Source organism: Pristiophorus japonicus, chromosome 12 (genome assembly GCF_044704955.1).
Source record: "Pristiophorus japonicus isolate sPriJap1 chromosome 12, sPriJap1.hap1, whole genome shotgun sequence".
Taxonomy (NCBI): domain Eukaryota; kingdom Metazoa; phylum Chordata; class Chondrichthyes; family Pristiophoridae; genus Pristiophorus; species Pristiophorus japonicus.
The window spans coordinates 37,120,648-37,133,976 of NC_091988.1; the positions used below are offsets into that span (position 1 = coordinate 37,120,648).

Here is a 13,329-nt window from a genome sequence, read left to right on the forward strand (position 1 = left end):
CTGTAAATAATAAGAAATTTGCTAGACTATCTTGCCAATCGAAAAGCATTTCACAAACTATTAGAAACATAGAAATATAGAAAATAGGTGCAGGAGTAGGCCATTCGGCCCTTCGAGCCTGCACCACCATTCGATAAGATCATGGCTGATCATTCCCTCAGTACCCCTTTCCTGCTTTCTCTCCATACCCCTTGATACCCTTAGCCATAAGGGCCATATCTAACTCCTTCTTGAATATATCCAATGAACTGGCATCAACAACTCTTTGCGGCAGGGAATTCCACAGGTTAACAACTCTCTGACCGGAGAAGTTTCTCCTCATCTCAGTCCTGAATGGCCTACCCTTATCCTAAGACTGTGTCCCCTGGTTTTGGACTTCCCCAACATTGGGAACAATCTACCCGCGTCTAACCTGTCCCGTCCCGTCAGAATCTTATGTTTCTATGAGATCCCCTCTCATCCATCGAAATCCAATGTATAAAGGCCCAGTTGATCCAGTCTCTCATATGTCAGTCCAGCCTGGAATCAGTCTGGTGAACCTTCGCTGCATTCCCTCAATAGCAAGAACATCCTTTCTCAGATTAGGAGACCAAAACTGAACACAATATTCCAGGTGAGGCCTCACCAAGACCCTGTACAACTGCAGTAAGACCTCCCTGCTCCTAAACTCGGATTCCCTAGCTATGAAGGCCAACATACCATTTGCCTTCTTCACTACCTGCTGTACCTGCATGCCAACTTTCAATGACTGATGAACCATGACATCCAGGTCTCGTTGCACCTCCCCTTTTCCTAATCTGCCACCATTCAGATAATCTGTCTTTGTGTTTTTTCCCCCAAAGTGGATAACCTCACATTTATCCACATTATACTCCATCCTGCCATGTATTTGCCCACTCACCTAACCTGTCTAAGACACCCTGCAGCCTCTTAGGGTCCCCCTCACAGCTCACACCGCCACCCAGTTTAGTGTCATCTGCAGACTTGGAGATATTACACTCTATTCCTTCATCTAAATCATTGATGTATATTGTAAAGAGCTGGGGTCCCAGCACTGAGCCCTGCGGCACTCCACTAGTCACTGCTCGCCATTCTGAAAAGGACCCATTTATCCCGACTTTCTGCTTCCTGTCTGCCAACCAGTTCTCTATCCACGTCAGTATATTACCCCCAAAACCATGTGCTTTGATTTTGCACACCAATCTCTTGTGTGGGACCTTGTCAAAAGCCTTTTGAAAGTCCAAATACACCACATCCACTGGTTCTCCCTTGTCTACTAGTTACATCCTCAAAAAATTCCAGAAGATTTGTCAAGCATGATTTCCCCTTCATAAATCCATGCTGACTTGGACCGATCCTGTCACTGCCTTCCAAATGCGCTGCAATTTCATCCTTAATAATTGATTCCAACATTTTCCCCACCACTGATGTCAGGCTAACCGGTCTATAATTACCCGCTTTCTTTCTTTTTTCCTCCCTCCCTTTTTAAACAGTGGTGTTACATTAGCTACCCTCCAGTCCATAGGAACTGACCCGAGTCGACAGACTTTGGAAAATGATCACCAATGCATCCACTATTTCTAGAGCCATTTCCTTAAGTACTCTGGGATGCAGACTATCAGGCCCTGGAGATTTATCGGCCTTCAATCCCATCAATTTCCCTGTCCCGCCTAATATGGATATCCTTCAGTTCCTTCTTCTCACTAGACCCTCGGTCCCCTAGTAGTTCCGGAAGGTTATTTGTGTCTTCCTTCGTGAAGACAGAACAAAAGTATTTGTTCAATTGGTCTGCCATTTCTTTGTTCCCCATTATAAATTCACCTGATTCTGACTGCAAGGGACCTACGTTTGTCTTCACTAATCTTTTTCTCTTCCCATATCTATAGAAGCTTTTGCAGTCAGTTTTTATGTTCCCGGCAAGCTTCTTCTCGTACTCTATTTTCCCCCTCTTAATTAAACCGTTTGTCCTCCTCTGCTGAATTCTAAATTTCTCCCAGTCCTCAGGTTTGCTGCTTTTTCTGGCCAATATATATGTCTCTTCCTTGGATTTAACACTATCCTTAATTTCCCTTGTTAGCCACGGTTGAGCCACCTTCCCTGTTTTATTTTTATTCCGGACAGGGATGTACAGTTAGTGAAGTTGATCCATGTGATCTTTAAATGTTTGCCATTGCCTATCCACCGTCAACCCTTTAAGTATCCTTTGCCAGTCTATTCTAGCCAGTTCACGCCTCAAACCATCGAAGTTACCTTTCCTTAAGTTCAGGACCCTAGTTTCTGAATTAACTGTGTCACTCTCCATCCTAATAAAGAATTCTACCATGTTATGGTTACTCTTCCCCAAGTGGTCTTGCACAACAAGATTGCTAACTAGTCCTTTCTCATTACACATCACGCAGTTAGGATGGCCAGCTCCCTGGTTGTTTCCTCGACATATTGGTCTAGAAAACCATTCCTAATACACTCCAGGAAATCCTCCTTCACCGCATTGCTACCAGTATGGTAAGCCCAATCTATATGTAGATTAAAATCACCCATGATAACTGCTGTATCTTTATTGTATGCATCCCCACTAGCATTTTCTGCCCTTTGGTATTCTGTAGCTCCACCCATATCGATTCCACATCATCCAAGTTAATGTCCTTTCTTATTATTGCATTAATTTCCTCTTTAACCAGCAATGCTACCCTGCCTCCTTTTCCTTTCTGTCTATCCTTCCTAAATGTTCAATACCCCTGGATGTTGAGTTCCCGGCCTTGGTCACCCTGGAGCCATGTCTCCGTGATGCCAATTACATCAAACCCGTTAACTGCTATCTGCGCAGTTAATTCATCCACCTTATTCCAAATACTCCTCTCATTGAGGCACAGAGCCTTCAGGCTTGTCTTTCTAACACACTTTGCCCCTTTAGAATTTTGCTGAAATGTGGCCCTTTTTGCTTTTTGCCTTGGGTTTCTCTGTCCTCCACTTTTACTTTTCTTCTTTCTATCTTTTGCTTCTGCCCCCATTCTACTTCCCTCTGTCTCCCTGCATAGGTTCCCATCCCCCTGCCATATTAGTTTAACTCCTCCCCAACAGCACTAGCAAACACTCCCCCTAGGACATTGGTTCCGGTCCTGCCCAGGTGTAGACCGTCCGGTTTGTACTGGTCCCACCTCCCCCAGAACCAGTTCCAATGTCCTAGGAATTTGAATCCCTGCCTGCTGCACCACTCCTCAAGCCACGCATTCATCTGAGCTATCCTGCGATTCCTACTCTGACTAGCACGTGGCACTGGTAGCAATCCTGAGATTACTACTTTTGAGATCCTACTTTTTAATTTAGCTCCTAGCTCCCTAAATTCGTCTTGTAGGACCTCATCCCGTTTTTTTACCTATATCGTTGGTACCTAAATGCACCACGACAACTGGCTGTTCACCCTCCCTTTTCAGAATGCCCTGCATCCGCTGCGAGACTTCCTTGACCCTTGCACCAGGGAGACAACATACAATCCTGGAGTCTCGGTTATGGGGAGCGGGCAGGGAAGTGGACCAGAGTCCATGATCGGATCAGCCAAGATCGTATTAAATGGCGAAGCGGGCTCAAGAGGCCGTATGGCCTACTCCTGCTCCTATTTCTTATGTTCTTATGTTCACTGTTCACAGCCAGAAAAGGGATCAAAACTTGTATTGGAAAGTATTTGATCCCTTTTCTGGCTGTGAACAGTGAACAAAAACAATAGGAGCAGGAGTAGGCCATACGGTCCCTCGAGCCTGCTCCGCCATTTAATACAATCTTGGCTGATCCGATCATGGACTCGGGTCCACTTCCCTGCCCACTCCCCATAACCCCTTATTCCCTTATCGGTTAAGAAGCTGTCTATCTCTGTCTTAAATTAATTCAATGACCCAGCTGCCACAGCTCTCTGAGGCAGCGAATTCCACAGATTTACAACCCTCAGAGAAGAAATTCCTCCTCATCTCAGTTTAAATGGGCAGCCCCTTATTCTGAGACTATGCCCCCTAGTTCTAGTCTCCCCTATCAGTGGAAACATCCTCTCTGCATCCACTTTGTCAAACTCCCTCATAATCGTATACATTTTGATAAGATCATCTCTCATTCTTCTGAATTCCAATGAGTAGAGGCCCAACCTACTCAACCTTTCCTCATAAGTCAACCCCCTCATCTTCGGAATCAACCTGGTGAACCTTCTCTGAACTGCCTCCAAAGCAAGTATATCCTTTCTTAAATATGGAAACCAAAACTGGATGCAGTATTCCAGGTTTGGCCTCACCAATACCCTGTATAACTGTAGCAAAACTTACCTGTTTTTATACTCCATCCCCTTTGTAATAAAGGTCAAGATTCCATCGGCCTTCCTGATCATTTGCTATGCCTGCATACTAACCTTTTGTGTTTCATGCACCAGGACCCCTCGGACCCACTGTACTGCAGCACTTTGCAATCTTTCTCCATTTAAATAATAACTTGCTCTTTGATTTTTTTCTGCCAAAGTGCATAACCTCACACTTTCCAAGATTATACTCCATCTGCCAAATTTTTGCCCACTCATTAGCCTGTCTTTGTCCTTTTGCAGATTTTTTGTGTCCTTCTCGCACATTGCTTTTCCTCCCATTTTTGTATTGTCAGCAAACTTGGCTACATTACACTAGGTCCCTTCATCCAAGTCATTAAGTGAGTGAGGTTTTTTATTTTGCATTGCATTGTAATAAGTAAAATAAATTGTACTGTTCAAATTAGTGAGTCTGATCATAACTGCTGTTCTGTATATTGAGCTTCTGTGCAGAAAGCAGATTATCAATTAGTATATAGCCTTGTCTGACTAAGTGTTTGCTCGGATCACCTTCTCACACCACTGAACCAGAGTGGGCATGTCTGGCACACCCAAAATCTGTAATAGTGACCTACAAGTGAACTTTGACCACTGTCCTGCTAGACCATGGGCCGAGATTTTTAGTTCCGTAGTCTCCGTGTAGGAAGTACCTGTAACAATGCTAAATATGTTAAATATATGTATGTGAAACAAAAACCAAATGTTCCCAAGTCTGAAAATTGAGTGTTATTGAGAGATGGCCAAAAACAAGGAAAAACATAATGGTTGCCGTGGCCTTTCTTTTCACTAGCAATGGTGACATATCAGTGCTACTGTTAAATTTTAAGCATGCATAGTGTAAGAATTGGTAAAAAGAAGTATCGCTGAGGACATCTGGGGTTTGGATGCATCATATGGTGCAGTTATATAAAACATAAATCTAAGTTTTCATATCCATTGCTTAGAAAGAAATCTACCATAGCAACCATTCATTTCATACACATATTTACGTTTCAGACAGACACCCGCACGCATTTGTCAACCATATAACAATAATAAAAGTAACAGTATTGATTTTTTTTAAAAAAAGATAGAGGTACTGAAAAAAAAAATAGATCTGAAAAAAAGTTAGAGGCTGAAAAGGAATGCATATTTTTGAATCATCATCAGAATCAAGTATATCTATTTCCTCGGCCTTCGAAGTCTCTGGCAAAGATGCACATTCTGACAAACTGCACACGGGCAGAGGTATGGCAAGGTAGCTTGTTGATAAAATAAGAGCACCTTCTTTGTGCTCTTTTTATCTGAACATTTTGCTGTGTCATGATTTAGTAATTGAGAATTTGAAGAGCAATGTCCAAGACTGTCCTGTATGTAACCTCTATGTAACAACACTGCAATACTGTATATACTTAAGCAATGCACACCCTGACCACAGGGGGTGAACTTGTGGGCGACACTTCTTACCTGGTCATCCAGGTATATAAAGGGAGGTCCCACGCAGGGTCATCACTTCTTGGTCCTGTGAATAAAGGTTCAGGTCATAGAGTGACCTTGTCCATAGAATGTGCCTCGTGTGGGTTTTGTGCCATTGAGTAAGGACTTTACAAAGACCATTTAGAAGGCCGATCAAGTGTGTTGAGCCAGTCATATGTCTGACAGACATGGCCATGTCTGAGTGTTTTGGCATGAGCCCTTTCAATCCTAGATTCATGATTTCTTGGCAAAGAGAAATAATCTTGCGGGCTGTTGATGTCATCTACTGCTACCTGTGAGTTGTCTACTGGAAACTCACCTGTGATTCCCGTTGTCCATGCCAGGAAATTACAAAGCTCACCTGGTACCAAATTCTTTGCCGCATCCAGAGTTAATTCCTTGGCAGTTAGTGGCCATCCCAGCGGAGGAACGTCACCAGACTTCTATTTCATTAAATGCTTCAGTGCCAGAGCAGCATGGTACAAGGGTCTGTAATCAGGTCTTAAATCCAATCCTTGAAGGGAACTTTGGCTCCATTATCAATGCTGGTATCCATGTCTGTGTTGGTCTCACTTGTGCTTGTTTCTGAAAGCAAATCTTTGACTGCCTCCTCAACAACTTCTTCTGTTGCAAGATCTTCTACAAAAACAAGATCACTCTCATTACTGTGTGCTGATCTGACAAATTTCAGGAAAGGATAAGATTTCTGCATTCTACATTTAAGATTATACTTTTTATAAGATGCAGCATCGATACCCTCTTAAATATATTTCTTAAACAAACTTTTTTTTTTTGAAATTCGTAGCCAATCGTTCCAATTCTTTGTCAAATCACAAACGCCAGAGGTCACCTTGCACACATCAAGGATCACTCTGCGCCAATGCTCTTAGCCAAAAGTCCTAGAGCCACTGCACCGTTCCTGGAAGTACTGCAATACCAGGTTCGTGCCATGGAGGTGGATGGGTCAGGCCCCCCACACACCTCCGTGGAGGTGGATGGGTCAAGCCACCCCACCCACCTCTTAAACAAACTGTTCAGCTTTGTCATTCTAAGAACTTCACAGTTCAATACAATCCAGCCCTCTATCACTGTATCACAGAAGTGCCTATCCTGTATGGTAGAGGTTGCCTTCTGGAGGGTCTTCCTGTTCCTTTCTGGTCAGAAATCTGGTGTAGCTCTGGTAGCAGCTAAGGTGATACCTTGCTTCAAGGGCAACAAGATCTTGTCCACGGATATGCAACAGGATTGTGTCATCTTTGCGGGTTTTTGCTGCAAGGAGCAGCTTACCTGCAGTTTTAGTCTCGCATTGAAACCAGCCTCCTCTTCTCTTTCAGCTGTGTCTCTCCACAATGTTCTTGTCCTTTTTTGTAGAGAAGGCATTGCACTGGAAGAAGATGGGAAGCCCTCACGGGTATAACCTTGGAGTCTGTTGTCTTTGAGCAAAGCAGTCGAACCTTGGTGGCGGCATCACTCCTACTCTTTGTACTGGTTCTGCAATGACTGCGAAGGAATGATAAAATAGATATTCTAATCAGCGCCACTAACAATGACCCTTGGTTAAAAAGAAAAACTGCTTTTAGCTATGTTTGTGTGTGTTATGATCAGAGTGAGAAGTTTAGAGCCAGTTAATCTACACAGAAATAAGTATATGGACTGAAGCAGGCCCACGAAATGGAATATGTCAAATTGCATAACCATTTGAACAAAGGAACGAAAGTTGGATATAAACATTTGTAGGCTGACCGTTTCATAGGAAATACTGTAAAATTATGTGTACTTATGTACACAGTTCTGATTTTCCCTTTCTTCTTGGCTCTGTCAATCTTGCAATTATCAGTGAAACGCATGTAGCACTGCCGATATCCAATTGAATGTGGGATTGTTGCGAGTCTGTCTTGTGCAATAACCAGCTCCAGATTTAAACTTCCAATGGCATTCTCTGCAATTTTAGCAGTAAATATCCACTGATGAATGCTCGTGAAAAATCTTAACCAGTTAGAGTCCGAAAAATAAATGATGTTGCCTTTGGCTCCCGCAACTACGTGCACGCAGCACGCCATTGTTTCGGTGCATGCAGTCGCTGACTCTAATCGATCTAGTACAGAGATCGTGATTGGCTGATTTTGCGGTACTGACAAATACAGCAGTTGTGATTGGTCATTTAAATAACTCGCAATTACGTTATCACTCTGGGTTTTGACGAGATTTCTGCCTAATGAAAATTTCTGCAAAATGCTCACTTTTTGAAGATGGGAACATAGATTTTTGTGATCAGTGGACCCTAAACTAATATTTGTGTGAATATGAAGTATTTCCACAGAGGGGACTACGGAAAAGCATGGTCTACGCCACGCGTTGCCCTGTAAAATATTTGCTCACTCTTGAACAAGACTCTCCCCATTCCTAACCTACTCTTGAAAGATCATAGCAGCATCTCGGGTCTGATTACGACCTGCCTCCCTGCCAGTGAGTGCTTGCTCCTCATAGAGGCTGTTCCTTCTGTCTTCACTTTCCATTCCGTGCAATGCCTAAACTGTCAAAGAGCAATGAGGCATTCCCACCGTGGTCTGATCCTTCAGCTCCTTCTTCACATTTAACATCTTGCCCCTCTTCAATTCTCCCAATTAAGATCCTTTTTGACTGCCCTTCTAGACCTTGGGCACCTTACTCGCAAAATGTCTGATCACAACCTCAGCAATTGGGTGGTTGAAGCCCTCTGACTTTGGATCTTGGACAGTCTCCCATCATTACTGCTGCCCAAGTATAAGAACTTTGCTTCTCTGGCTTCAAATCGGCAGATTGTGAGCTAGAGTGCACTTGGCAATTGACCACTCTGGAAATCCACCATTATATCTGGCTGGATGAACTCTCGCTGAACTGTCACTCGCTCTTCCTTACCAAAACTGCTTAGTACTCCAAGACCGTTCTGAAGAAACTACTTCCAGTATCCTCTTCTATCCACAAGTCATCATTCTCCATTGTTTTATCCTCCTAACGTTAATCACTTGAATTTTTTTTTTCTGAATGTGAAAAGCACTTTGGAAATGCAAGCTCTTTGGTCTGGTGGTCACAACTGGAAAAGTCACTTGTCTTCTGCTTGGTTACCTCTCTAGCATAGTTCGCAACTGTCTCTGTTTCTAAATGTTGAGGCCATATAGTAGGAAGATATTTTGTTTCTTCGACTGTGCGTTTTGCGTTTTGTTTTAAATGTGGTAATATATGATTTAAAACCACTGAGATTAATTCCCACTCTTTTTAGTGTCTAATCAATAAGATGAAAGCAGTCATGCGACTAAGTTACTACCCTTGCTACTGAGCAGATGTAGAAATGTACTCATCACCGGTACTAAAGTCTGTAATTGGTCTTAACTGACTGAATCATTAAAGGAATAACATCAGAAACAAATATGATCCATGCATTCTTCATCTCAGGAATCCATAGTTATGTCTTCTGTGAAATATTATTGAGGTTGATGTCTTAAGCTTTTGATATTTGTGTATGAATATCAAAATGTTCAGCAAAAGCCATTTGAAAGTGTATTCACTAAGGATATACCTCAAAAGAAAAATTGTGTGCATTGGTATGTATACTTTCTGGCATCTGGTCTCTGCTAACTACGTGACTCACAATACATTATTGGTTGCATGGTTATTACCGGGGATCAATTTCCCCTCTCTTTTTCCACAATTCCCCCCCCCCCCCCCCCATCTCACTCCTAACCCAGCTCTGCATCAATACCACTAGAAAGCAACTAATCGTGATCTGTGTCTATATGGAGTATATAATTTTTCTGATTTTCTTCTTGAGTAATGCCATGAGAAATGAACCAGTATGTAAAATGAACTTTAATGTGCCATGTTTCATTTTACGATATTTACTAAAATTAAAATTAATTGCCATGTAATAAAGAACTGTACTATCTAAGCACAAGCCACAGTAATTTTCATTGAGTATTACATGAATAATACATTTCTGCATCCAAACTGGTTTACACCTAAATTTCTTAAATTACTTTGGTTTGAATATTTATATCAAATTTAATTATTTGGGCTTTCTTTAACAAAAAAGTCAGCTACTTGTAAAGGCAATGATTTAATAACTACCTTTTTTTAAGAAGTAGTTGGCAAAACCTATAGTTAGTACTGAATTTATAGAGAAAATTACATTTCGGTATATTGTGAACAACATAACTAACATTGAAGGTCGTGATTCAGCACAAGAATTCTTTTTAACTATGAACTGGTAAAATCAAGCAATGCCACTTTAATTTGGTTTTGTAAAGGCAGGTTTACGTGCTAACATTGTGTTCAGAACAATGAGCGCTATTTTTAATTTAGTAAAGTATTACTTTTTCAAGATTTGCAGCAGGTTGTACAGGTTTTTAGGTTGGGTAATGCCTGTAAATATATTTATTTGTTTTCTAGAACAATCAGGTTGTGGAGCTGCAAAGAAATCGCCTGCGTGATGATATTAAAGAGTATAAATTCCGTGAAGCAAGGCTTCTGCAAGATTACTCTGAGCTCGAAGAGGAAAACATCTCGTTTCAGAAACAAGTCTCTGTCCTTAAACAAAATCAGGTGAGTAATAAATTCTGCCTTGTGTGTATTCAGCATTTTACATTGGAGAAGGTGCAAAAATGATACCAGAACTGAGGTTATAACTATCACGAAAGACTGAACAGGCTGGGGCTGAAAAGGCTCAGGGGTGACCTGATGGAGGTCTTTAAGATAATGAAAAGGTTTGATACGGTAGAAGTGGGGAAAATGTTTTCACTTGTGAGGGAGACTGAAATGAGAGGTCAGAAATATAAGATAGTTGCTAATAAATCCAATAACAAATTCAGAAGGAAGATCTTCACCCAAAGAGTGGTAACAATGTGGAACTCTACTACAAGGAGTAGTTGAGGAAAATAGTATAGATGCATTTAAGGGAGCACATGAGGGAGAAGGAATAGAAGGGTGTAACTCATGTGGAATGAGTCAAAATGGCAGTAATGATCACATCATATTTCTTGTCAATCAGGAAGATGGGAGAAATTTTTGCAACACTCACAACTTGCAGTTTAAGGCAAATGATGGCCCAAGTTTTCTCTAGTTGCTTTGATGTGCACTGACACCAAAGTAAAAGTCCCATTGGGGCAGGAGCATTAAAAGGTGTAGTATTCACCAGCAGGGCCATTGACTTAACCTAAACTGTACTCAGAACAGTACTTAAATGTTTGACTTCATTGAAGCAGTGTCAACCTTTGGCCAGTGATAACACTCTATGATACTGCTTCTACAACTGAGAGAAACATAGAAACATAGAAAATAGGTGCAGGAGTAGGCCATTCGGCCCTTCGAGCCTCCACCGCCATTCAATGAGTTCATGGCTGAACATGCAACTTCAGTACCCCATTCCTGCTAACTCCTTTTTGAATATATTTAGTGAATTGGCCTCAACAACTTTCTGTGGTAGAGAATTCCACAGGTTCACCACTCTCTGGGTGAAGAAGTTTCTCCTCATCTCGGTCCTAAATGGCTTACCCCTTATCCTTAGACTGTGTCCCCTGGTTCTGGACTTCCCCAATATTGGGAACATTCTTCCTGCATCTAACCTGTCTAAACCCGTCAGAATTTTAAACGTTTCTATGAGATCCCCTCTCATTCTTCTGAACTCCAGTGAATACAAGCCCAGTTGATCCAGTCTTTCTTGATATGTTAGTCCCGCCATCTCGGGAATCAGTCTGGTGAACCTTCGCGGCACTCCCTCAATAGCAAGAATGTCCTTCAAGTTAGGAGATCAAAACTGTACACAATACTCCAGGTGTGGCCTCACCAAGGCCCTGTACAACTGTAGTAACACCTCCCTACCCCTGTACTCAAATCTCCTCGCTATGAAGGCCAACATGCCATTTGCTTTCTTAGCCGCCTGTTGTACCTGCATGTCAACTTTCAATGGCTGATGTACCATGACACCCAGGTCTCGTTGCACCTCCCCTTTTCCTAATCTGTCACCATTCAGATAATAGTCTGTCTCTGTTTTTACAACCAAAGTTGATAACCTCACATTTGTCCACATTATACTTCATCTGCCATGCATTTGCCCATTCACCTAACCTATCCAAGTCACTCTGCAGCCTCATAGCATCCTCCTCGCAGCTCACACTGCCACCCAACTTAGTGTCATCCGCAAATTTGGAGATACTATATTTAATCCTCTTGTCTAAATCATTAATGTACAATGTAAACAGCTGGGGCCCCAGCACAGAACCCTGCGGTACCCCACTAGTCACTGCCTGCCATTCTGAAAAGTACCCATTTACTCCTACTCTTTGCTTCCTGTCTGCTAATCAGTTCTCAATCCACGTCAGCACACTACCCCCAATCCCATGTGCTTTAACTTTGCACATTAATCTCTTGTGTGGGACCTTGTCGAAAGCCTTCTGAAAGTCCAAATACACCACATTAACTGGTTCCCCCTTGTCCACTCTACTGGAAACATCCTCAAAAAATTCCAGAAGATTTGTCAAGCATGATTTCCCTTTTACAAATTCATGCTGACTTGGACCTATCATGTCACCTCTTTCCAAATGCGCTGCTATGACATCTTTAATAATTAATTCCATCATTTTACCCACTACCGATGTCAGGCTGACCGGTCTATAATTCCCTGTTTTCTCTCTTCCTCCTTTTTTAAAAACTGGGGTTACATTGGTTACCCTCCAGTCCATCAGAACTGATCCAGAGTCTACGGAATGTTGGAAAATGACTGTCAATGCACCGCTATTTCCAAGGCCACCTCCTTAAGCACTCTGGGATGCAGACCATCAGGCCCTGGGGATTTATCGGCCTTCAATCCCATCAATTTCCCCAACACAATTTCCCGACTAATAAGGATTTCCCTCAGTTCCTCCTTACTAGACCCTCTGACCCCTTTTATATCCGGAAGGTTGTTTGTGTCCTCCTTAGTGAATACCGAACCAAAGTACTTGTTCAATTGGTCTGCCATTTCTTTGTTCCCAGTTATGACTTCCCCTGATTCTGACTGCAGGGGACCTACGTTTGTCTTTACTAACCTTTTTCTCTTTACTTAGCTATAGAAGCTTTTGCAGTCCATTTTAATGTTTCCTGCAAGCTTCCTCTTGTACTCTATTTTCCCTGCTCTAATCAAACCCTTTGTCCTCCTCTGCTGAGTTCTAAATTTCTCCCAGTCCCTGGGTTCGCTGCTATTTCTGGCCAATTTGCATGCCACTTCCTTGGCTTTAATACTATCCCTGATTTCCCTTGATAGCCACAGTTGAGCCACCTTCCCTTTTTTATTTTTACGCCAGACAGGGATGTACAATTGTTGTAGTTCATCCATGCAGTCTCTAAATGTCTGCCATTGCCCATCCACAGTCAACCCCTTCAGTATCATTCGCCAATCTATCCTAGCCAATTCACGCCTCATACCTTCAAAGTTACCCTTCTTTAAGTTCTGGACCATGGTCTCTGAATTAACTGTTTCATTCTCCATCCTAATGTAGAATTCCACCATATTATGGTCACTCTTCCCCAAG

The 13,329-nt window shown here is 42.3% G+C and overlaps 1 protein-coding gene across 3 annotated transcripts in view; it reads left to right on the forward strand.

The window, feature by feature from the left end:
- Positions 1–13,329, forward strand: part of LOC139277190 (protein bicaudal D homolog 2) — a 112,872-nt gene that overhangs the window by 78,893 nt on the left and 20,650 nt on the right. For all 3 annotated transcript variants that reach the window (XM_070895308.1, XM_070895309.1, XM_070895311.1), the window contains exon 3: positions 10,214–10,366. In XM_070895308.1, coding sequence (XP_070751409.1) covers positions 10,214–10,366 — 153 coding nt within the window. The remainder of the gene's footprint in view (positions 1–10,213; positions 10,367–13,329) is intronic.